The sequence below is a fragment of the Colletes gigas genome, unplaced genomic scaffold (assembly GCF_013123115.1).
Source record: "Colletes gigas isolate AHSC1104 unplaced genomic scaffold, ASM1312311v1 Colletes_gigas_Sc00019, whole genome shotgun sequence".
Classification (NCBI taxonomy): Eukaryota; Metazoa; Arthropoda; class Insecta; order Hymenoptera; family Colletidae; genus Colletes; species Colletes gigas.
In genome coordinates this window covers 2096290-2120044 of record NW_025106648.1, presented here as the reverse complement: position 1 = coordinate 2120044, position 23755 = coordinate 2096290, and the positions used below count along the sequence as shown (strand labels likewise).

General features: G+C 32.4%; 7 protein-coding genes across 8 annotated transcripts; 2 read left to right on the top strand and 5 right to left on the bottom strand.

The window, feature by feature from the left end:
* The first annotated feature begins 6978 nt into the window (after nucleotides 1-6978).
* On the top strand, nucleotides 6979-14231 carry LOC122400645 (C-1-tetrahydrofolate synthase, cytoplasmic). The gene is made up of 13 exons (XM_043402190.1): nucleotides 6979-7063; nucleotides 7610-7675; nucleotides 8561-8896; nucleotides 9809-9901; nucleotides 10605-10746; nucleotides 10842-10953; nucleotides 11488-12053; nucleotides 12123-12426; nucleotides 12496-12713; nucleotides 12788-13251; nucleotides 13334-13586; nucleotides 13670-13855; nucleotides 13933-14231. The coding sequence occupies exons 1-13, from the start codon at nucleotides 7038-7040 to the stop codon at nucleotides 14020-14022; spliced, it is 2856 nt and encodes a 951-aa protein (XP_043258125.1). The 5' UTR covers nucleotides 6979-7037; the 3' UTR covers nucleotides 14023-14231.
* Nucleotides 14232-14235: 4 nt separating this feature from the next.
* On the bottom strand, nucleotides 14236-15387 carry LOC122400646 (probable methyltransferase-like protein 15 homolog). The gene has a single exon (XM_043402191.1). The coding sequence runs from the start codon at nucleotides 15385-15387 to the stop codon at nucleotides 14236-14238; it is 1152 nt and encodes a 383-aa protein (XP_043258126.1).
* On the bottom strand, nucleotides 15365-16665 carry LOC122400647 (ubiquinol-cytochrome-c reductase complex assembly factor 2). Of its 2 annotated transcripts, none has more exons than XM_043402193.1 (3): nucleotides 16647-16665; nucleotides 16030-16113; nucleotides 15365-15683 (listed from the first exon to the last, which is right to left on the bottom strand). In XM_043402193.1, the coding sequence occupies exons 2-3, from the start codon at nucleotides 16098-16100 to the stop codon at nucleotides 15365-15367; spliced, it is 390 nt and encodes a 129-aa protein (XP_043258128.1). In that variant the 5' UTR covers nucleotides 16101-16113; nucleotides 16647-16665. The 2 variants fall into 2 exon arrangements, with proteins under 2 accessions (XP_043258128.1, XP_043258127.1); XM_043402192.1 differs by lacking the exon at nucleotides 16647-16665 and adding an exon at nucleotides 16334-16352.
* A 281-nt stretch (nucleotides 16666-16946) lies between these two features.
* Nucleotides 16947-17969, bottom strand: LOC122400634. The gene is made up of 3 exons (XM_043402177.1): nucleotides 17910-17969; nucleotides 17150-17488; nucleotides 16947-17085 (listed from the first exon to the last, which is right to left on the bottom strand). The coding sequence occupies exons 1-3, from the start codon at nucleotides 17925-17927 to the stop codon at nucleotides 17026-17028; spliced, it is 417 nt and encodes a 138-aa protein (XP_043258112.1). The 5' UTR covers nucleotides 17928-17969; the 3' UTR covers nucleotides 16947-17025.
* Nucleotides 17970-18235: 266 nt separating this feature from the next.
* LOC122400628 (26S proteasome non-ATPase regulatory subunit 9) lies at nucleotides 18236-19441 on the bottom strand. The gene is made up of 4 exons (XM_043402171.1): nucleotides 19292-19441; nucleotides 19062-19161; nucleotides 18807-18994; nucleotides 18236-18735 (listed from the first exon to the last, which is right to left on the bottom strand). Exons 1-4 carry the CDS (start codon nucleotides 19400-19402, stop codon nucleotides 18508-18510), a joined length of 627 nt encoding a protein of 208 aa, XP_043258106.1. The 5' UTR covers nucleotides 19403-19441; the 3' UTR covers nucleotides 18236-18507.
* A 257-nt stretch (nucleotides 19442-19698) lies between these two features.
* Nucleotides 19699-23638, bottom strand: LOC122400605 (tetratricopeptide repeat protein 30A). Its single transcript, XM_043402137.1, has 9 exons — nucleotides 23573-23638; nucleotides 23320-23385; nucleotides 22888-23226; nucleotides 22684-22819; nucleotides 22439-22603; nucleotides 22097-22365; nucleotides 20375-20782; nucleotides 19913-20297; nucleotides 19699-19841 (listed from the first exon to the last, which is right to left on the bottom strand). Exons 1-9 carry the CDS (start codon nucleotides 23636-23638, stop codon nucleotides 19699-19701), a joined length of 1977 nt encoding a protein of 658 aa, XP_043258072.1.
* On the top strand, nucleotides 20726-22517 carry LOC122400606 (nucleolar protein of 40 kDa-like). The gene is made up of 2 exons (XM_043402138.1): nucleotides 20726-21163; nucleotides 21257-22517. Exons 1-2 carry the CDS (start codon nucleotides 21047-21049, stop codon nucleotides 21947-21949), a joined length of 810 nt encoding a protein of 269 aa, XP_043258073.1. The 5' UTR covers nucleotides 20726-21046; the 3' UTR covers nucleotides 21950-22517.
* Nucleotides 23639-23755: the final 117 nt, after the last annotated feature.

Below are 23755 nucleotides of genomic sequence, written 5' to 3'. Positions count from 1 at the left end.
TTATACAGGGTGTTAAGGTAATTGAAATATCCCCTGAACTACTAATTTTTCGACGTTACATAGTTAGTACTTTTTTATAACGGTTGTCCAGCTGAATCGATCGATGTATTAAAAAATACCTCATTCTATTTAAAAAAACAAAGTTGACCTTTATATGACCTTTACGCGTCCACTCACGAAAAAACTAATAACATCAGAATATGCTCCACTCGATACCATTCAAGCCTCCGCTAAAACATTTTTTGTTACGAGTAACAATAGCGAGAAAATCAAGATGTCAAAATCGGGTGAGACACCCTGTATATAGGTAACATTGGAATTTTTTTTTTTGTGTTATTGTGTTATATATAACGAGAATTCTCGTTTCCCGTCGGTAACGTATATTTCAATAAAACCACAGACGTAGTATACACGTATACAAACAGTTATAGTGTTGCGAAAATACATGTGAGTTGACTATGGAAGAGATTAAAATTCATTTCTGAATTTGCCGGTAACGTTGCGAATGTCACGAAAATGGTATTGGGGTTTCGAGACCCCATAAAAATAGGCCGCAAAAATACATGAAGGATCTACTTCTCTACCACATCTGTGACAATACTCTAGAATTTTTGATGAATCAATGAGAATCAAAACTAACCTAGTGAAGAAGCTCTATATTTATGATGACTTATGCAAAGCGGATCGCAGCCAATTTGCTAATATTATTCAGTTTTTAATTAATAATTGCATTACCCAGCTAAAAGTGATACGATTATTAATTAAACGCTAAATAATATTACCCAGGTCCCACCACGTGGAGGTTGCTGCAAATGGAGACCCGCCCTAACCGATTCCCAACCACCCTCCATTAATAAAGATCTATAACCAACAATCGTTGATCGCAGAAGAAACAAACGAAAGTGCAACCAACGAAAGAGTTTTTTGAGAAAGAATTTGTCTCTAAACTCTCATCAACAAAACAGAGAAATAGACCAAAATATTGCCTGCCTGATATAATGATTAATATAGAGAACCAAACTCCTGCCTAACTATAAATCTAAATTCATTTACATCCTACCTATCTAATCATCTAACAAAATACATAGAAAATATATTCTTCCTTGTTGATCCTTCGTCGAGGATTTCCTGAAACATACTGTTACATTCTACCTAACTATAAATCTAAATTATTAAAACATAAACTAAGCAATTTGAAACAAAATACATGAAATACATTCTTCTTTTTTCTATCTTCTATTTATACCACGATGATTTCCTGAAACACAAACAAAGCAATATCAAACAAAATTGTAACAATTCTTAATTGTTACTTCTATAAACCTAAAACTTCCACAGGAATATGCTCTGTAACAGAAACTTGTTTAATGGATTAGTAAGAGAACAAACAAAAATTTGACACCTGCAAGAAGCATATGCCCAGCACTGAATCTGTAAAACTACAAATACTACAACTACAGGCAAGTGCAGTGAGAAAGTAAAAATAGTACATAATATACGAGGTTACTTTGACTCTAAAATGTATTCGTCGCGAAATATCTTCTTGCACGTCGATCTAATGATATATTTTAATAAGTAAAGAAAGACTTTGGGTATCTTCGATATCGAAGATACCCAAAGTCGTCAACTCAATTATGAAAGTGAATTTAATTATCGAAGAATGTAAAGAACAATCGGAAGCTACTAATTTGACACTCGTTCTAAAATTAATATAATTATAAGTATTATAAAAGATATTAAAATCATGACTCTACTTTCGATCGATATTACGATATTTGTCATATTAAAAATTGCGGCGTGTAAAAACATCGCACGCTTAAACAAAACGCGACGCGACACGTGCTCATAGCGTGCAGTGAGTGTGGGTATCAAATTGATCCCCCCCGGCCTTGATTATCAGAAAAGCAAGTCACGCCCCTGACCCATGTCTATCGGGCTTCTCTACGTACAACCGCCGGGTCCTGGAGGACACACGATCACAACAGGACCCGCTTAGTACTCGAGAACGGATATGAGTCAAGAACTCTCACCGGAGGTCATTCTCTTTTCCGTATAAAGAGGAGAATATATGCGCTCGGTGAGGCCCCACTTAAGCTGAACCAAGCTGCACCGGGGTTGAAGCGGTTAGAGCTATCACACCTACTACACAGGTGTCACATGTTTCATTCTATCAAACAGAGGTGATCGAGCAAAACTCTCCGGGTCCTTTCAGTCGAGACATAATCTCGGAAAGCGAGAACCAGAGAACAAGCGAACGAGAGAAAGTGATACTACTCACATATGTTGTATGTACTCATTATATATTCATTTTAAAATGAGTGTCAAATTAAAAATAAATTGAATCTACTATGACATTTGTCATCTTAAAAATCACGATGTGCAAGAAGATTATAATTTTAAGCAAAAGGTACTGACTACACTTGCCAAAGAAAGCACGTATACAACCAGTCGTTTTACCCCCTTTCCTTACGATTTAATTTCGAACTGTGCGTGCCAAAAGCGACACCAAGGTTTGGCGCGGTAGACTTGTCACATCTCTGAGACGTCTTATTCATGTTTGGCCCGGTAGACTTATCACGTTTCTGAGACATCATAGTAAGCTAAGGGGTTAAAAAGGGGTGAAGGTAAATCAAAACTAATATTTATATTAGTGAGATATGGTAAGGAATTTAATAAACGCTTAAAAATGATCTATCACCTAGCTAAAGGGAATTGAACAGAGTATATTAGCAAAATGTTACAAGAATTTAAGCTGAAACGTAAAAATAAAAATCTTATATTCATCAGTGTCATCGAAACAAATATGATGTATGCATCGACACCATGTTATACATATCAAAAGGAATATTCTTATATTAATCAGTGTCATCGAAACAAATATGGTATATGCATCGACAGCATGTTATACATATCAAAACGAACATTCGTAATTGTAATGAAAGAAACTTGGATCGAGACACCAAGTTGAATCAACACCAAACAATCAAACGAAATGGAAGAATCAAACAAAGTACCTCCGTAGAATATTACGAGAATTCGAGCAAGAATATAATATTACATTATTATATCCTGCAATATTATACATATCAAAGCAGTCACGTAAATTTGAAAAACAATGTAAAAGTAGAAACAGAGAAGAGGAACATTCATAATAACCAAATAAAATCAGATAGATAAATAAAGTTGAATTCGCATCAAACAAACAAATAAAAATAATAAAATATAAATAAGTGGAGTAGACTTACTACTTGTTGTCAGTACATAGGGTAGTTACCACTGGGCCAGCTGTAAAGTAAGAAAATATTCATATTATAGCAACGTCAGTTAGACAAGCAAGGCAAAATCAGTTCATTGAAGCAAAATTGGCATCAAACGATAGAATAGAAGAGGGGAAAGAATTTTTAAACAGTTCTTACCGCAGGCCATCACCGTCCGGCACTGGTCAGTAGTGGTCAGTAGTGGTCAGTAGTGGCCAGTAGTGGCCAGTAGTGGCCAGTAGTGGTCAGCTATGGTCAGCTATGGTCAGCTATGGTCAGCAGCGGCCGGCAGAGGTCAGCAGCGGGCCCCGGTACTCTTCTAGCCATTTGTACACTCCCGAATTCGCGACGAGACTGAAGAATTCTTCGCAGTGACCCTGCTTATATGTCTAAGGTGATGAAAGGGTGGGGAGACCAGTCAGAGCCAAAGTTAAAGTTAACAGGTAAGACTGTCTTGCCTACGAAGAAACTATTTCGATTGGTCCCATCTCTTGTCCATTTCTGGATCGTCACTGGCCCGCTGACCTTGATGTCAACCTCACTGTTGACCACCAGTGACCATAAGCTAGTCATTGTTGATCATCGACCCATTAAAACCATTACGAAGATTAAAGCCTTCTTACGAGGATCCCCTTACAATTTGATGCATGATCTTTTTAACATTTTGTTCCACTTTGGAAGAGTGTATCTCATTAATTTTTGTCTTTTTGTATGTCAGTTCGAACAATTGCCATACGTGAGCGAAAAATTCGGAGGTGATTTTAGCATCCTCTTCTCATGAATGGCGGTCAGTTGAGAAACTATTCACTGAATTAGTATTGATAGGCAAAGAGCCTTGATCCTCATTTTTTATCTTCTGATTTTTTTTCGTGCTACCCTTCTAAATTGTGGTACTAGGTAAGATATATGTATGGAAAATTTCATAGTGATTGGATAAGGGGAACCCGTGCTGTATTTAAGTTAAAGTTTCAAAATTATAGTAATTTCAAGTTAATGTAGGACACAATTATGCTTCGATATTTTAAAAGTACGTATGACTGTTTTTTAAATAAAAGTGAGTCAAATAGGTCTGTGTAGGTGGGCATTTATGGTATTTTGAAAAGTTTGAAAAAATTGACGTAGAGTAACAAATGTATAACAAATTAATAGGCTTTAACTTATTAATTAGGCTATATTTATATTAAGTTTTTTAAAGTTTTAATACTATTTAGTTCATTAAGGTATATATAACAGGTAATAATAAAATTTTGTAAATGAAATTCTAAATGAACCATCACAAATGTTAAATTTGTTTTGAAAAGCCAAAAGATGGTACATAATAATACATATTTTATTTCTTTTGTGATCTTCATGCAAATATTGAATAAAAAATTATTTTTGTTCAAACATCGTAGTCGTAAAAGTGTTCAGTTTTGCTCCTTACTGTGTAACTGCAAATATCAAAAGTACGATTTTATGCAAAATTTGTTTGTTCGAACATTATTAAAATTATTTGATTATCACTTGCTAAACATACATTACCAACACGTTTATCAGATAACGATCCAAAACGGACGGAAAAAGTCGTTACATAATTTATAGACAAGTCAAGGAAGCATGTGAATATAATATAAAGTGTTATATTTACGTTAACAGTATAGAGAGAACTTGAAAGAAATAAAAGCACACGTAACAGTGGAACGTAATAAAATTCATTAGTTTATGCAATCTCTGGTACAAGTTTCTTAACTTCAGAGACAGTTTATTCGTTATTCGCTTGAATGCTTTGATACCAGGATTAATTACCGCGACATCAAGGAGCTTATATTTAGTTTTTGCTTAGTTTTGGGGATGGCCCACAGTAAATTAGATGGGTTTATCGAGTCGCGAGTAGAGAAGCGTGGAACAGAATGAGGGAAGCCAGCTGTTTTTGCAATGTTCGCCAGGAAGTTCTGGAGAATACTACAGCTTGAACTGTTCATAAAGCCCGCTATAAACAACTTCGAGCCTCCGCAAATTTCCTTAATTGAACAGGATCGTATATCAGTTACCTCAGTAGCGTATGCAGAACGTAACACTGATAAGGTTTTACAAGATAAAATATTTGGAAAAATCTACGAACAATTTAACTATGTTCGTTTCCTTTATTTATTCTTATTCCGTCCGTAATAATTGATTCATTACATTTAATGTCGTTTTGTACTGCACATTTTTAAATTTCTTTCGAAGAAATATCATGTTTTCGTACTCATTTTTCTCAAATAATCCCACAAATGCAAGGATTAACGTCTGATGATAATAAAGGAATTTTAACATAAAATGGTGTATATTGTACAAAATCCACATCTTTGCGTTATAAGTAACTGCTTAAGATCATTGTTTTGTATGAAGATAACATTATTTTTCATTTCCATTAGTTTCCATAGTTTTCAAAATATTGATTACACAATTCGAATCGAGGATGTTCTAATTATTTTGAACACATTATGTAAATATACATTACGATATTTCGACATATACGATAAGACTCGATAGCTCAACTTATCAAAATAAAGTGATGAATAACATTCTCAACTAGCAGTCAACAATTTACTCTTTACTTCAGATACGTGCAACAAAATAATATCATTTATGTATTTAGTCTATGTTTTCTGTATGATCACCAAATCCATTACAAAAATGTGCATTAACAATTTACATACAAAATTTCTGTGCGATTGAACCGTAGAAAATGTAATCAGTTTGATTACTCAATTTTTTATTTTTATTATAACCATTGTAAAATAAATTTCTCGTATATAAATATATTTCTCTTTTCACTATTTCCAATTTATACAATACATATGGAGTGTCATTCATTATCAATTTAAACAAAAATAAATACTTGAATAAAAATTAAATAAGTAAATTTATAAATGTAAATGGAATAAAATAAAAATTATCTATTTCTATGCTAGGAAAATGTTCGTATTACAGTAATTCGCTACACGACAATTTAACAAAATTGATGATCGCATGTAAAACGTACAATAATGTAAATAAACAACACATGTAATGTCGTAAAAACAATTTCAGGAATAAATAAAATTGAATATGTGTATAAATATCATTGAACTAATAACACCTTGCTGTATAGTCATAATTTAAATATAAGCTTCTTTTTGTTAATTATAATTGTTTACAATTGTTTGTAACTATTACGTTATTAAAACATAATCTTAATTTGGAATTGCAATTGCAATTAAATACGTATTAAATAATTTACCATAATTAAATAAAATTGTCTAATTTATACAACTAATACAAAGACAAAATATTAACGTTAATTTATAAAATAATTTTAACTCAAATATAACAATTGTACACCGTTAAAAGCAGATGTACAAAACTACTTGTTTCCCTTGATCATTTATCAAAATAAAATAATCTTTTAATGATAATTATTATATTATTCTATTTGTATTTATCTATTTGTTTTTCTAATTTTTATTTAAATGTTCGTATTTTTAAAATTGGTAACGAAGTATTCTCCATATTAATTAAACAAATCGAAAAACATATTTACGTAGGAAAAATTTATTTTCTTATTAATAGAATGCATTGAATGCAACGTATACTTACGGTACGTTCGCTTTGGGAATTTATGGCGAGCAATTCACATGTCAAAGTTTATCGATTGTAGTTTCATCATATGAAAAGCCGATGAACATCCTCCTTGTTGTTTTCAAAGCTTATTTTCGTGGTCCCTTGTAAATCACAATTATCATTAGTATCTGAGAAATCATCGTCTCGAACTACCATATGACTCGAATAACGCAAGTTTTTAAGTAAGACAAAGTTCTAACGTGCAATAAAAATTGAAATATTGAAATATTTATTATTTATCGTCGTGTATCTAAACTCACATAAAAAATAAAAACAGAACAATATAAAAACCGTCAAGAATTGTAATATAAACGTCCCATAATGTATGAGAGAGTATATCTTAAGTGTCTATTAATTTTGTAGTAAAAAAATCGTGTAAATAAGATATCTCGAATACTTATTAAACATAGAAACGAGGTTTGTAAGAAATAAATGCTACTAATATGTAGAATCAAACAAAAGGAAAATGAAATTTAAAGTTACAATACATTTTGAGAGACGTGTCCAAGCATTTAAATGATCGCACAGATTCAACGTGAAAATAACACGTATAACAACGCTGCTTGATAAAAATCATGCATATATGTTCGAACTGAATCGCTTGCAACCAGTTGCCTATACTAAGGCGGTTCATTCGACTAGCATCAGTCTTCCAGTACACGAGTGTTTATAGTTTACTATAACAGAAATCAATTTGAAAATAATAGTGATTTCTCTTGTGATTGTAGACTTTTTCGAAGAACTATGTCGACGGACGTACGGGGAATCGTATTATCCGGTACCGAGCTAGCAAAGTGAGTAATATTACAGATTTTCAATTGTAAAAATAACAATTCTCGCGAAACGAGCACCTCAACTTAGGTTTATTAAACATCTAAAAACAGGTACACTATTTTAAAGTCACTTCGTTTGATCTTATCGATTTTCTATAGTGATTTTCCACTCGAAGAACTTTTTAAAACGTCGTCCAAATTCAAATTTGTTGTTCGATTATAGAATAGGACACCAAGGTCTATGACATATATAATATATATATACATCACCAAGGTTACAATATCTGCACACCTTGTTATCATAACCTCTAACATAATTACAAAATATTAGTCTGAATTCTTGACACTTTTACCTTGTCCTGTAAAAGCATGCACCTCGTTCCATATGAGGTTATGTTTATCACCAGTCTCTAAATTATATAATAATAAAACAGCATTTGTTGAAGCGAGAATACATAATAAATGTATATAATATATGTACATAATATCATGGCAAATTAATGTTTATTGAAACGATTAATGTATACGTATATCACCGAAGTGTAAAAAAAAAAGATGTCGGTACGTGTAAAGCCCGCCAATTTCAAACGTCTGAAAAATACAGACGTAACATTAGAAACATGCGTGTCATTTTTATACATTTGCACGTATTTATAAATTTGTTTAAAGTGATGCAATTATATACAAATAAGGGGCATTTATCACTGCAACGTTAGATGGTCATGTAAATATACGTTATATAAAAATAGAAGTTAAAAAAAGCTTAGTAAGAAATTAAAATTCGTTTCTTTGAAAGTAATTTTATAGTAATATACTTTGTAAATTTGAGAATAATATTATTTTTAAACAATTTGAACACTGAAATTATTCGTGTACAATCTAAAGTGTATTATTCGATTCTCTCAGGGAAATCCGAGAAAACTTAACGAAAGATGTGGAAGCTTTGAAAAAGAAATTGCCGAATTTTCTACCAGGTCTTGCAATCGTCCAAGTAGGCGGCAGAGAAGATTCAAATGTTTACATAAGAATGAAAATAAAGGCGGCGAGCGACATTGGAATCGCCGTGGAACATGTCAAACTTCCAAACACCACAACCGAAATCGAATTAATAAACAAAGTCAATAAACTGAACAACGATCCAAACGTTCACGGAATTATTGTACAAATGCCTCTGGACACTGTTAATCAAATCAATAGTCACTTGATTACTGATTTAGTGTCGCCCGACAAAGACGTGGATGGGTAAGGTTTTCAATTCTGTGATTAATTTTTATTACAACTGTAATGTTATGCTTACGTCGGGATAAATTTTGCTAAATTATCAGCAAAATTTTTTATATCTACAAAAATCTAATTAAAAATATTTGAAAAAAAAAAGATTAAAACTCCTCTCCTCGCATTAAAAAAATTACCACTCAAACAATACAAATAATTATTATTCGTTGATTGTTATTTATAATTCGATTGTAATGTTCAAAACATGAATGATCAAATTTTAAAATTATTTAAAATTTGGAAGTGTGCAAAACAAAATCCCGCACGATACATTTTTACTCTATCTTTTCGATTGATATGTAATACTAATAATTAATAATAAAATAATATTAGTATGTTTACTATATTTCTTATATTTTTTATGTACTGGATATATTACTGATGGATAAAGTCATTTGTGTAAGCAATTCTTTAATTATTAATGCACAATTTATATACAATAAATTTTATTTGTATTAAATATATAATTTATAGTATAATATATAATAATATATATATATTTTTTTTTCTTTCATAATAAATATAATCGACGTATTGTTCGAAAATTTGTTATATGACTTTACGCGAACAAAAAATATTTCGCGACGCATGTAATACTAAGAAATTTCAAAATATAACGCAATACCATGACCCGTCACGCGAAATCTTCCAGATTAAATGATAAGAGATGGTCGACTTAAGCATCTTCCGTTTGCGTAAATGCAATTTCAATAACAACATATTATTTGTACGTAATTAGGAAACGTCATTGCACTTTCGTGAGCATAACATTATTAAAATATTTCGAAATAATAACGCAAATTTTTTATTGCAAATGATCAATAACAGAATACGCTGTGTATTCGTGGAAACGTAATATGAAAAATTTCGTCTTTTCAGATTAAACACGATCAATGAAGGAAGAGTGGCCATTGGCGATATGACGGGATTCGTGCCATGCACTCCGAACGGATGCATCGAACTCATCAAAAAGTGCGTTAAAAATGCGTTAAGTTCAACATACGTTGAAACTAATCATGAATACATACGATATAAATATACAGGATGAATGTAACTTGCTCATCTTTATTAATTTTCTTGTTAGCGAAGCTATTAAATTTTGTCTTTTTTATGAATTTGTATAATCACTTTAACGAGGGGGTTGAAAACTAAAATGAATTTTTGACAAATACTTCATGAAAATAATATTTTTAATTTGTTAATGTTCTTTCAATAGATTAGATAAATTATTTTTTATCATTCAAAACAAAAGAGAAAAATTCATCATTTGAAAAATCTGTAAAGTTAGTACGTGTGATTGGTTATACAGGGTGTTCAGCAACCCCTGGGAAAAATTATGATGGGAGATTCTAGAGGCCAAAATAAGACGAAAATCAAGAATAGCAATTTGTTGATTGAGGCTTCGTTAGAAAGTTAATAACGTTTAAAGTTCCGCTTGTAGAACGGCAATCTGCGAACAGCTACGCGCTGAATAAGAACCACTATCACGCGCAAACGAAGCCTCAATCGACAAATTGCTATTCTTGATTTTCGTCTTATTTTGGCCTCTAGAATCTCCCATTAAAATTTTTCCCACGTATGGCCGAACATCCTTTTTATTTTTTAAAGCGAACGTTTCAAACGGTCAATAAATAACTTATAAAAAATAGATAGTAATTTGTACAATAATGCTTAGGAGTGGAGTACCAATCGCTGGCAGTCAAGCAGTAGTATTGGGTAGAAGCAAAATTGTCGGCACGCCAGTAGCCGAATTATTGAAATGGCATAACGCAACTGTGACGGTGTGTCACTCAAAAACGAAAAATCTCCCGCAAGTTGTAAGTACCAAACTTATTCTACTTTCTAGAAAAACGAAATTCCAATTAAAAGATTGTGTAACTGCCTTCTATACTACGGATTAATTTGATTGTAGGTTTCGCAAGCCGACATCTTGGTAGTTGCCATTGGTCAGCCCCGGATGGTCAAGGGAAATTGGATTAAACCTGGTGCAATCGTAATCGATTGTGGAATCAATTCCATACAAGGTAGACATGCTTTTTGTTTTCAATTCTGTAAATTAATACACTCAGAATATATTATTAATACTAGTAATACCGCTTTGTTGCTCTACGAGTGCTCTATTTATTACGAACAAATTCCACATTGCGTGAAAAAAAAACGATAAAATTTGTCCATTGATCTAACGTCACCCATACAGTTCTGAAGATTACAGAAATATTGCTGGAATGTCACAATGTTGCAGTTACATTTGCAATATTGTGTTGCAAATATTTTAAAGACATCATTACAATATTATAAGACAACTATAACTTCAAAGTATATATTAATAACATATATAACATCTGCAGTATAAGACATAAATTGTTAACAAATAAACAGAAGTATATTTCTAGTATATATTGGAAATCTTCGTGCAACGTTTCTATAATGTCTCAACAATATTGTCTGAAATGTTCCATGAAATATTTCGTGTCATGTAAAAAAATATTTCTGGAATGTTCCATGCTGTATGGGAGAGTAAGTCAATAATGATGATACATTGCGAAGAAATATTTTAGATCCTGCAAAGAAATCCGGAACACGTTTAGTAGGCGACGTGGATTACGACGAAGTTGCGAAAGTAGCTGCATACATCACACCAGTACCTGGCGGCGTTGGCCCAATGACTGTAGCTATGCTAATGAAGAACACAGTAATCTCTGCTCAAAGGACGTTAGAAAAAATGATAAATAACAAGTGGAAATTAAGGACTCTGAAAATTAATCCGCAAAAGCCCGTGCCCAGCGACATATCAATTTCAAGGAGCCAAGAACCGAAACCGATCACTACCCTAGCAGAAGAAATAGGATTGTACCCGAACGAAATCAGCCCTTACGGTAGCAAGAAAGCAAAGGTCAGTTTAAACGTCCTGAAGAGATTGAAGCATCAACGAAATGGAAAGCTCGTAGTAGTTGCTGGTATGACCCCAACGCCTTTAGGAGAAGGCAAAAGTACCACGTCGCTTGGTTTGGTGCAAGCTCTAACCGCGCATAAGGGAAAGAACACGTTTGTTACTTTAAGGCAGCCCAGTCAGGGACCCACCTTTGGCGTTAAAGGGGGAGCTGCAGGTGGAGGATATTCGCAGGTACCATTTATTGAAACGAGTAATCCTTCATTACACTCAATACGCTTAAAATAAATCTACTACCTGCAGGTTATTCCTATGGAAGAATTCAATTTGCACTTAACTGGCGACATCCACGCTGTGACCGCGGCCAATAATTTATTAGCAGCACAAATTGATACCCGATATTTCCACGAATGTACTCAAAACGATAAGGCTCTTTACGATCGTCTTGTACCGGCAGTCAAAGGTGTCAGGAAATTTTCGAAAATACAATTAAAACGTTTAGAGAAACTTGGTATTACAAAAACCGATCCAAAGACTTTGACGGAAGAAGAAATTGGAAAATTTGCAAGACTGGACATTGATCCAGAAAACATTACTTGGACCCGAGGTATTGTAAGGCGTGTTTATGTAACAATCTATTAAAGGAAAATATATTTCACAAATATGCTTCTTTCAGTGGTTGACACGAACGATCGATTTTTGCGTAAAATCACTATCGGGCAAAGCCCGACCGAAAAGGGTAAAACGCGAGAGACATCTTTTTGCAATACTGTGAGTTCTGAAATAATGGCAATACTCGCACTCGCCACTGACGTCGAGGACATGAAGGAAAGATTGGGTAACATGGTGGTAGCTTTTAACAAAAATGGAGAACCTTTAACTGCTGAAGATTTTGTTAGTATAATTAGAATATAAATCAATGAATGGTAAAAGTTTCACACAATTATTTTACATAAAATTGAATTTAGGGTATGACCGGGGCATTGGCAATTTTATTGAAAGACGCCATTGAGCCAACGCTTATGCAATCTTTGGAGGGAACGCCAGTAATGGTTCATACCGGACCGTTTGCAAACATTGCGCACGGTTGTTCCTCGATTATAGCAGATGCTATTGCGCTAAAATTAGTCGGGCCAGAAGGTATTGTAGTAACCGAGGCTGGATTCGGATCTGACATCGGTATGGAGAAGTTCTTTAATATTAAATGTCGAACATCCGGTCATGTACCAAACGCTGTCGTGCTCGTTGCAACTGTTAGAGCGCTAAAAATGCACGGCGGTGGACCTCCAGTAACCCCTGGCGCGGTCTTAAAAAAAGAATATCTCGAAGAGAATCTTGAATTGGTTAGAAAAGGTCTTCCGAATCTCCAGAAGCACATAAGTAACGGAGTTAAATTTGGTGTACCAGTTATTGTCGCTATTAATGTACACGCGTAAGTTTTGCGAAAATTAAATTTCTTTGTAAATAACTGTTTACTGAGCAACCTATTATAATTGTATGGAATTATATTTCAGTACTGACACGCAAGCAGAATTGGCATTAGTAAAGCAAGGAGCAATTGCAAGTGGTGCAACAGATGCAGTTGTATGCCAACATTGGGCAGAAGGTGGTGCTGGCGCCACAGACCTTGCAGATGCAATTATAGCTGCCACCGATAAACCCAGTAATTTCAAAGTATTGTATGATGTTCACGACAGTATTGAAGAAAAAATAAATACTATTGCTAAAGAAATGTATGGAGCTGGGCAAGTTGCTCTTGCAGACAAGGTAAAAATATAAAATAATTTTGTAAAAATCTTTCACTTCTATAAATATTTCTTTGTTAATAAATGTAACATTTATTAATATAGGTGCAAGATAAAATTAAACTGTATAATAAATTGGGATACGATAAATTCCCCCTTTGCATGGCAAAAACATCAAATTCTTTAACAGGTGATCCATCGGTTAAAGGTGCGCCTACAGGTTTCTCGCTTGATATTACAAATATATTTGCATCTGTTGGAGCAGGCTTTATAGTACCTATGGTCGGAGATGTATGTATTTAAATGTACAACAATTATTAATTACATAGATATAATACCCAACTACTGTAATAATCTATTTTTTTTAGATAATGATGATGCCAGGTCTTTCTACAAGGCCAAGCATTTATGATATGGATTGGAACAGTGAAACAGATGAAATAGAAGGCCTATTTTAAGTGTTATACTTTCAACATTACAAACATTCCTATGATTCGTAATGATATATCTTTATGTATCTATCAATAATTGTTACAATGATTCTGTTTGAAAGGTTTTATTTTATACACATATTACAGAATGCTTACATTAAGATATACGTTTCTAAATATGATAAACTCCGATCTGTATTAAACGATATAGTAATAAAAAATATTTTTACATTTCCCATTTTACGAAGAAACGCAATCTGAAGGTATTTTGCCAATAGCCCGCAACTTTGCAGAACGTGATTTTGGATTTTTTTCTACCTCTTCAGGCATGGGCGTTATTACATGTTTATGCAACATTTTCCATATTATTTTTATAGAGTTTTGCATTTCAATTTCATTATAAAATTTACCATAACTAGCATACTTTAATGGCAATTTATTAGCTACATTCTCTGTTAAATTTCCAGAAATATGCCGTTTGACTATTGTATCTTCTAACGAATGGAAGGATATTGTTACTAAACGTCCATTCATTTTCAAATATGATCCAGCAAGAATAATACCATAATTAATTTCATTTAATTCATTATTTACAAAAATTCTGAGTGCTTGAAATGTTTTTGTAGCGGAATGAGTTACTCTACCAAGTTTATCAGTTCTTCTGCCATGAACCACAGACTCAACAAGTTTAGCTAATTCTTCGGTAGTTTTTAAACTTCTAAAAGAGAATCGAGCATCGATAATAGCACGTGCAATCTTTTTACATTGCTTCTCTTCACCATAAATTCTCAAGATATGAATTAAATCTATTTCAGATATTTTTTCTAAAACATCAGCCACGGTCGGTTCTTCTGGACATCTAAATCCATCCATTCGCATATCCAACGGTCCATTCTTTGATACAGAAAATCCTCTTTGGGCAATTTCATATTGCATTGATGAACATCCAAAATCAAATAAAAATCCATCGACACTATTCCTTTCTACTTTATGTTCGCACAACAATTGTGGTAATTCAGAAAATCTACCTAACAATGGAATTACTTGTCCAGGATACTTTTTTGACAATTCTTGTGAAAACTCATACGCGACAGGGTCTCTATCCAATGCAAATATTTTCACATTAGAAGAAGATTCCAAAATTTTGGTAGAATGTCCACCGGCACCAAATGTCATGTCCACAAAAACTTTTCCTGGTGACGGCTCTAAATATTGAACTACTTCTTTGGCCATAACTGGTACGTGTGGTATATTTTGAATGTTTCTAGTTGCTACCTGACTATACTTTACTACATGTTTTCTGTACTTAATATTACTTTGTCTTTGTAGTAAATAGCATACACTTCTACTACAATAAATAAAATAAATTTTATGCGCTAACATTGCTTGCATCTTTCTTGTCCTCCTTGTAATATCTCATTAATCTTGCATATGTACGTACAAGAATTCCTTTATCCAAATCATTAAAATATTCTAACATTTCTGGCGAAAGTGCCAAATTACATTGTTCTTTTGATAACCCGCTAGCACTGCTTGTATGAGTACGAGTGTACATTTGCCCATAATAATTGGAAGTAATTCTTTTTAATGACATATAATAACGATCACATACCTCTTTATCTAACTGACTTGTCTCACCTTTTGTAAATGCAAGCTTTACTTGATCGCGAATATGTTGACTCAAGTCTCTAAAATAAATATAAAATGTCATTATAATTCATAATATAACAAGGAAAACAAACTAACAAACTATGGCTATGGTTCAGATCCACCTCACAAAACTTAAAATTTATATGACTTAACACTTTTAAAAAAAGTTTACGAATCTCTAGTTTAAAAACTATTATAAAATGCATGCATATACAAAATGTGTCTATTACGTAAATTCAAACTTTAACAAATATTTATTCTAACCTAATCATACAGTTTCTGCAAAAGAATTAATAACTACATGAAAATAATAATATTGTTTATATCAGCGATATTAAAAACGCATAAAAAAACTAGTAACCTTACAATATTAAATGAAATTACCTGCCAGGTTTTAATTTATCCAATGGCCAAGATTCTAATAATCTCATGTAATTTCTATAAGTACCGGCCATGATAATACTTGGTCTAAAATGTTACCATATTCAAAGTTACTAATTATTTAACATTTCATGTATACTTGTATAAAAAAACTTAATTATATAATTTTCAGTGTCACAGTCTGATTATGTGATATTCAATGAAACAATGCAAAGTTTCATTTAATGGTTAAAATGGAAAATATGTTGCACGTTACATTAAAAACGAAATATAGAACCCCTATACTATACCAATTAGTGTTACCTACATCGGTGCAACTGTGGTTACATGCACACATGTAATGTTCTAGAAGTACCTAGTAATAGCTATACCTATTAATACATCTCTTATTTTTAAGTTTTAATAGCTCTCTCTGCAGCACCATAAGCGAACCGACCCAGATATCAAATAAGATTGGGTGAATAAGGAATGCGGAGGGAAATTCAATTGTATTCAATTTCTTTCTATACTTCTATAAATTATTTGCGTTTTCATCTTTCGAATCGTAACTCTCGCCATATTTAATAGGGGTATGCGGCATTCATTATTCATCCCCAAGAAAAATGCTAACGAATACTTACATCCCTACTCTAGCACAGGCTCAACGAATTTCTTCGCCATAGGCCACACGACTTTCCCTTTAGCTAGTCGATTATTTCATTATTAAGAATGCAAACGATACAAGATGCGCGTACGAAATATAAGTGTGACGAAAATGAGGAAGGGATTCGTTACACCGTGGCTCGCGACTTCCGGAAATCGAATGAGGGGGGCGTGGGTAAGACCCAACTGTGGCCCACAGACCGCCAATAGTTAAAGGTAACTATAAAATACTGAATTAGAAATAAAACGAAGTATATTATTTGCAAATAAATTCTTTTATTAATATTTTGCGCAAACACATCTTAGAACTTTGAATTCTGGTTTCACTTTTCGAAATGAATTATTCCTTTGTATTGTTCAATTCAAACAAGATTCTGTTACACACTTCGAGGATTTTGCTTCTTTAGGACTGTTTGCCTGGAACATTAAAGTTTGTATTTTACAATCACTGTAATAAACAATAAGCTTTATTAGTACTCACATAGTTAGCTTGATATTGTTTATTGGGTGATAACTGCTCTTCGTTTATGTTTTTAACTTCACTTATAAAATAAGGAACATTGTTTTGTATCAGTAAATGTGTATCATTGTGCTGAATGTCATCGGAATATATTTTTTGCACTTGTTCATCAGAAACCAGAGTTACTATATTTGTAGAAACATCTAAAGCTTTGTCAGTGTTCCATACTTTAAGCAATGTTTCGGTATTATAATATGGATACACCCCATAAACAACTGGCCATGGATGTTGGTCAGAATATTCATAAGTATTATTTTCGCTCAGTACTTGACATGCAAAAATACTGGCACACAATATTACCTATATCAAACAAATTTGGTAATTATATAGTTTAGTTGCCTTTTTCAGTTTTGTGTACTTCAGTCTACGTTTTTTGTAATTTTTTATTTTATCACTAAAACGAGAAATCAAGTGGGAGATCTAAAAAAAGTAATGTACTCTTTAGCCAAAACAGCATTTAAATAAAATAAGCAGAATAACTTGAAAAATTCAAGTCAGTAATTTATAAGCAGAGTTAAGTATTTTGATTTTGGTCTAATTCTTTTTTTAAGTCTTAAGAAATATAATCTTACAAAGAAAACTCACTTTTAAAAAAATATCGAAAAATATATTTTTGCGGGCTCTTCCGTTTGATTTTTCGTTTTAGTAATAAAAACTACTAAACTACATAATTACCACAAATTTCTATAACAAAATAATATATATGCAAGCTTTAACTTACAATCAATGAAAAGTGCATCTTGCTGCTGGTATACTAAAAGTGATTGCCTCTTCGTGGAAGTTGTGCGATTTTATACTATCTCAACCATTTTAAATACACGGATATAAACTTACATTAGATTAAGCAGATTCTATTTCAAGGCTTGAGTGTCACATCTCAGGATTATGCCCATTAAAGCTACTTAAAACTTATTGGAAAAAATTTAATACGGAAAGTACAAATATAATTAAAAGAACCATATTGAATACAATAATTTATAAATATTTCTTTATTCCTTACATACACAAAAATAATCTGTATTTATAAACAAGTACAGTAGTGCCCACTTAAATGTCCACGGTTATTCTCCACCATTTCTTAGAAGCCAAGCGGCTTCGAACATCGAGCGTGTCGAACGTAACTTAACGCCAGTCATTATCGATACATAGTATATATATGTATATATAGTTTCGGGTACCAGCTATTGTATCTCACTCGAACTTATCCTCTTTTCTTATCTCCGTTGAATTCTGAGAAGCAACTATACCCACATAAATGACCGCGACCGGTCCCGAGCGCGGTCACTTAAGTGGGCATTACTGTAGTTCTTTTAAAAGATTTATCTCTCAACTGTCTCTATAGACATTACATTACATCCCAGAAGGCCATTGCCATGCCAACGACGTGGAACCAAAGTCAAAGGTACTGTATTAGAGCCACGTTTAACTAGTATATTCACAGGCTTATTCTTGCTGTTTTGTACCAAAGTACCAATATCGTTTAACGATTTATAATTCCGATAATCGATGCAGCCAAATTTCAATATAAGGTCATTAACCTGAATCCCCTGTAAAATTTGGTGTCCTCAATGTATAATCATTTGCAATTTTCTCAGCATTATAAAATTTGATATCTTACTGCTAATTCAGCTGGTGAACCTGGTGTTACCAAATTTACCCTCAGAAAAGGCTCCAATTGTATAGTATCTTGAATATCGCTTGTTGCAGCTACAGTCGAACTTTCTGCTTGATTTCCAGCCAATGCATGCACTTTGTGCAAACCCTCCTCTATTTTGTTCATTAGTGCAGTGTGATCATTTTTAAGACCTAATCGTTTAACGAGATCAAGTTATTAAAATTCTTAAAAAAAAATTAATACAATAAAAAAACGTACATATTATTTTGTGCCTTGCGTGTCTGACTTGATAAACGTCGATATCCTGTCGTGGATATCCTTCAGAGTCGACCAAACTATCATCCATTCCAACATGATTCTGTAATTGATATCAACACATCATAATATATTCAAAAATTAGACAGATCATGCTATATTTGTATTCATTTTCAATAACAAGGTTAGACAAATGTTCATTACGAATTTATAAAGTATTTCGATATACATACGGAATCTAAGATTTCCTTTAATGTTTTCAACTCCGATTCAATTTTCTCTTTCTCTTTCATAAGCTGAAGGACGTAATCCTTAGCTTCCTGTAACTCCATGTCAACCACCATTTTTCATTTAAGTATCAATGTTCGCACAAGTTATCAGGTCCGTAGTCATATAGGGTGACTAATCTTTAAAACATTTAATAATAGGACGAAGCATAATGGGAACTGTATGTATAGCTTTTATGAATATCTCAGAAAATAAAGTCGAGCGGCGGTAACATATTGCGATATCATCGAAATCGATGATGCAACCATGATTCGAAATAAATACCATTTCTTTTTTTAGTATTTTAAATTACACGTTTGTAATATATATTTCATGAAATAATTTTATATACACCGTACATATGTATTATAATTTAAGACATTTGTAGTTTTAAAAATAAAGCTTTCAAGTAACGCGCTTCATAGACGACCGTTTGTTTACCCTGTGGAGTAATGGAAAGCATATCTTGCATGTCGATGGGTTGTTCTACTACCGTTCTCACGTCCCTTCCGTAAACTAAAAATGAAAATAATAAAAAACACTGCCTATAACAGAAACATAACGTGATATGACAAAAACATCCATACCTTCACAGTGTTCTAAAAATTGTATACATTCTTGCAACGTAGTATCTTTTAAAACTACCAATTGTTTGGCCAGTTGTTCCAAAAGAGACAGAAAACATCTCTTCGCATAAAACCAAGTATCTGTTCCTAACTTTTTATTATAAGGTTCAAGACTTTTCATTACTCTAGATATTCCAAACTCGTAATTCCCCTTAGAACAGTACAATGTACCAATTACTAAATTTACAATGCACAAATGAAACAATTTTTTATCTTGATCCTCTCGCGACACCGCTTGTTCTTCCTTCTCTATTTTCTTTATTAATCCTTCAGCTTCTGCATTTTGCGTCGTCATAATATAACTTACACATAAATTAGCAAGAACTATAGCGCTTACATCCAAAATCTGAAATTTCGTTAAAACTGTGTAATCAATAATTTACAAATTACAATGAAAATACAAAAAATAAAGTAGCAACTGACATTGTCATATTTTTTTCTGACAATTGGTTCGTAGAACCCCGTTGCCTCTTTAAATTTGTTTTCTTGCATAAATAGGGTATGAGCGACGTTTAATTTCCATACATCATGTTCGTTGCAAAATTCTACACTTTTTCTAAAAATTTTTTCGACCTGCGTATAATTTCCAAGTTCCCAATAGATTTTAGCTTGCGCCATTAAAACGGGCACATATTTCTCCAAAGCTTCTTCATAATCATTTACTGCTTTTTTAACAGCATTATCGTCGTGATTTAATCTTGCTTCTTGAACCCGTTTTGTCGCTTTTCTCAATACCTCCATGTGTTTATTACCAAGATCGTCAAATTTGCGATATGCTTCTTCGGGCGAAGTTTGTTGCGTAATTAATGCATCCAAAAAATCATATAAATACTAAAAATTAAGTAACGTTAATATTAATACTTAATTTTTAATTTCGATGCATTTTATAAAATTCTTTATGAAAGTTCTTTCTTTTGAACCCCCCCCATTAGCTTGCGATTGTTACAGTCCTGTACTTAAATGTTGTTGGTCAACTTAACCTTCGCGTTAAGCTTTCTTGTCACGGTTTTATTATTACTGTTTTAATACGAATACGACAATCGTATAACTTGTGAACAAAAGTATTTTTGTTTAAAATATTTACCATTTATAAAAATGGTAAACTGTAAGATAAATCAAATATTTCTTGGTGAAATTGCGTCTATACAAAATTATGGAGCTTTCGTTAGAATTCCCGGCTGTTCGGCACAGGGATTAATTCATAAATCACAGGTAGCGAGACAACATATTTGTAAAAAAAAATAGGTTAAACCACTTATTTATATTGTGGAATTTAAAAAATTTATATTTATAAAATCTTTTTAGGTAAGCTCCGCTCATGTTGACAATGTTGCAGAGATTTTGCAAAGAGGGGAACGAGTGTGGTGCAAAGTTATTTCTGTAGGAGATGATGGTAAAATAGGATTATCTATGAAATATGTAAATCAAGGGAACGGTACAGACTTGGATCCTAATGGTGTAGATTTACAAAGAGATATGCAAAAGAAAAAAACTATAGGAAAATACGAACGTAAAGTTATACATCTAGAAGCAGTTCTTAATACTACATGCACAAAATGTGGAACGGCTGGTCATTTATCCAATGATTGCTTTATGTCCCCCGATGGGAAAAAATATGAATTGATCCCAGAGGTTGAAGAGGAGGTTGTTCAGCCACAAGTCCCACAAGTCCCGCAAACTCCACAAGTTGAAACAAGCGAGAAGGAAAAGAAACGTAAGCAGAAGAAGGCAAAGAAAAAACAGAAAGCTAAAAAACACAAGCAAGATACAGATGATATTGATTCTGATGAAAAGGAAGTAGTTAAGAAAAAGAAGAAAAAACATTCCAAAGATCAAAAAAAGAAAAAGAAGAAATATGATAGTTCTTCTAACGAAGAAAGTTCTAATGAAAGTACTTCTAGTCATGATGTAAAAACTCATAAACGAAGGCGTTCAGAAAGTTTAGAGAAACGTACAAAAAAATGTAAACATTCAAAAAGTAAATATCCTGATCGATGAAAAATAGTACAATTTTGACAGAATTCAAAGCTATTTCTTATATTACTTTTATAATTCCTTAAATCACAAGTACTATTTCTAGTAGATGATGCGTGACAGGTGCATTTACAGTACATGTAATATTGTAATAATAAAAACCATACTTACCGGTGTTAAATACTTATAAGTTAAGTGCACATTTTCAGCTAGAACATCAGCAGCTAAGTCATAATATTGATATTTACAATATAATAGCAATAAATTAGCAAATGTTTCAGGCGGAAATGGATTTTGTTGCAATAAAAATTGAAGTTTTTCAAATCCTTCGCTTGGTTTTGTGTCCATATTTATTAAGGCTTGATTGTGCAAAGTAACTGCATCGAGTTCTTCTTCGGATCTAGGAGGCATATCTGTTAATGCTTCTTTAGCTGCTTCGTCTAAAAACACCAAATAAGAATCATAAAAAATATTAGACGCAATAAATAATTAGAATTTTCTACACATAATTACAATTTTGTAATTGATATTCAATTGCTGCTTTCAAGTTGAATGCCTCTGTTAAAGCTGTCTCGTGAAGTGTTAATGTATTTCCAACACTGCGTACTTCTATACCTTCTGTAGTCATTCCTACTCCTAATTCTGGGTGTTCTTTTATCCCTTGTTCAATAATGTCAGCTAACATAATATATAATATAATCCATATTAAATAAATGTAATTTTCAGTACTTTAGACATAATAATAGTGTAAATGTTACCAATGTGTTTTAATGATGCAGCAAACTCTTTCAATTTGAAATAACAAAGTGCTACATTATATGATAAATGGGGTTTAAAACCAGCAATTTGTAATGCATTTGAAAATCTTTTCAAAGCCTGTTCATGCTGCTCTTCCTAAAAGGAAAAGAGATAAAAGGAATATATAAATCTTTTCTAAGCAAATTTTTGTCCTACTTTAATACCTTATATAAAAGACATCCTAAATTAATTTCTGTGTCAACATCATCTGTTTGACATTGATCAACAAGATTTTTTGCAGCCACCATATCCTCTTGCCCATACTTTATTGCTGCCTGTAGTTTTTTTACTTTAAATTCCAAATTACTTTGATTTACAATATTGGAACATATTGTCCAAGCCTCTTGGTACATACATGCTTGATGTAAAGATTGAGCATGATATAATTTGTATATATTTTCATCTGGACACAATTGAACTAATTTCTCATAACATTGTGCAGAGGCTATAAAATCTTGTGTATAAAAATAACAATGAGCAAGAAGAGATAAACAAGGCCTGGACTGTAAAATAATTTATGGAATGTATATAACATACTAAAACTATTTTTATCAAATTAAATAAAAAACATGTTATTTTACTAAAATGTTACATACAGAAGTGTAGGAATCTAGAAGCGTAATTAAAACTTTTATTGTTTCTGCATATCTTTGTTCTTTAATCTGAAAAATAAATACTTTTCGTTTTATCAAGTAACACAAAAAAAATTGTGTTTGAAATTTATCATATTTAATTTTAAATGGGATACATTGTTGGAACATTGGCGCTTATAAATAAGAATATTCAAGTAAATATTTCTATTTTCGTTTTTAAAAATTTTAATGGTCAAGCAATAAATATGTATTCTACCATTGTATAAATTGTCTTTGTATATTCTCCATCTTTTATATGCACGTTTTGTATGAAAGTACTCATGTTTCTGGTAATAACACCTCTTTATTCACAATAAATAAGTATTCAGACAAAATTTTAACTACTTAACTATCTAATATATACAACACAAAATGTTTTGATGAAACATCCATGCTGTAA

Excerpts from the sequence above, each read along its gene's own strand:
- LOC122400645 (XM_043402190.1), top strand. The coding sequence starts at position 7,038 with ATGACTCGAATAACGCAAGTTTTTAA. Across the intron at positions 12,714-12,787 it reads CTTTAACTGCTGAAGATTTT|GGTATGACCGGGGCATTGGC; the intron begins GTTAGTATAATT and ends AATTGAATTTAG. Across the intron at positions 13,587-13,669 it reads AAGTTGCTCTTGCAGACAAG|GTGCAAGATAAAATTAAACT; the intron begins GTAAAAATATAA and ends TTATTAATATAG.
- LOC122400646 (XM_043402191.1), bottom strand. The coding sequence starts at position 15,387 with ATGCAAGCAATGTTAGCGCATAAAATTTATTTTATTTATTGTAGTAGA.
- LOC122400647 (XM_043402193.1), bottom strand. The coding sequence starts at position 16,100 with ATGGCCGGTACTTATAGAAATTACATGAGATTATTAGAATCTTGGCCA. Across the intron at positions 15,684-16,029 it reads GATAAATTAAAACCTGGCAG|AGACTTGAGTCAACATATTC; the intron begins GTAATTTCATTT and ends TATTTATTTTAG.
- LOC122400634 (XM_043402177.1), bottom strand. Across the intron at positions 17,086-17,149 it reads AACAATATCAAGCTAACTAT|GCAAACAGTCCTAAAGAAGC; the intron begins GTGAGTACTAAT and ends TTAATGTTCCAG.
- LOC122400628 (XM_043402171.1), bottom strand. The coding sequence starts at position 19,402 with ATGGTGGTTGACATGGAGTTACAGGAAGCTAAGGATTACGTCCTTCAG. Across the intron at positions 18,995-19,061 it reads CGCAAGGCACAAAATAATAT|GTCTTAAAAATGATCACACT; the intron begins GTACGTTTTTTT and ends TTAAACGATTAG. Across the intron at positions 18,736-18,806 it reads GTTCACCAGCTGAATTAGCA|GGGATTCAGGTTAATGACCT; the intron begins GTAAGATATCAA and ends CAAATTTTACAG.
- LOC122400606 (XM_043402138.1), top strand. The coding sequence starts at position 21,047 with ATGGTAAACTGTAAGATAAATCAAATATTTCTTGGTGAAATTGCGTCT. Across the intron at positions 21,164-21,256 it reads GATTAATTCATAAATCACAG|GTAAGCTCCGCTCATGTTGA; the intron begins GTAGCGAGACAA and ends AAATCTTTTTAG.
- LOC122400605 (XM_043402137.1), bottom strand. The coding sequence starts at position 23,638 with ATGAGTACTTTCATACAAAACGTGCATATAAAAGATGGAGAATATACA. Across the intron at positions 22,820-22,887 it reads TAGGATGTCTTTTATATAAG|GAAGAGCAGCATGAACAGGC; the intron begins GTATTAAAGTAG and ends TTTTCCTTTTAG. Across the intron at positions 19,842-19,912 it reads ATTTTTAGAACACTGTGAAG|TTTACGGAAGGGACGTGAGA; the intron begins GTATGGATGTTT and ends TTTCATTTTTAG.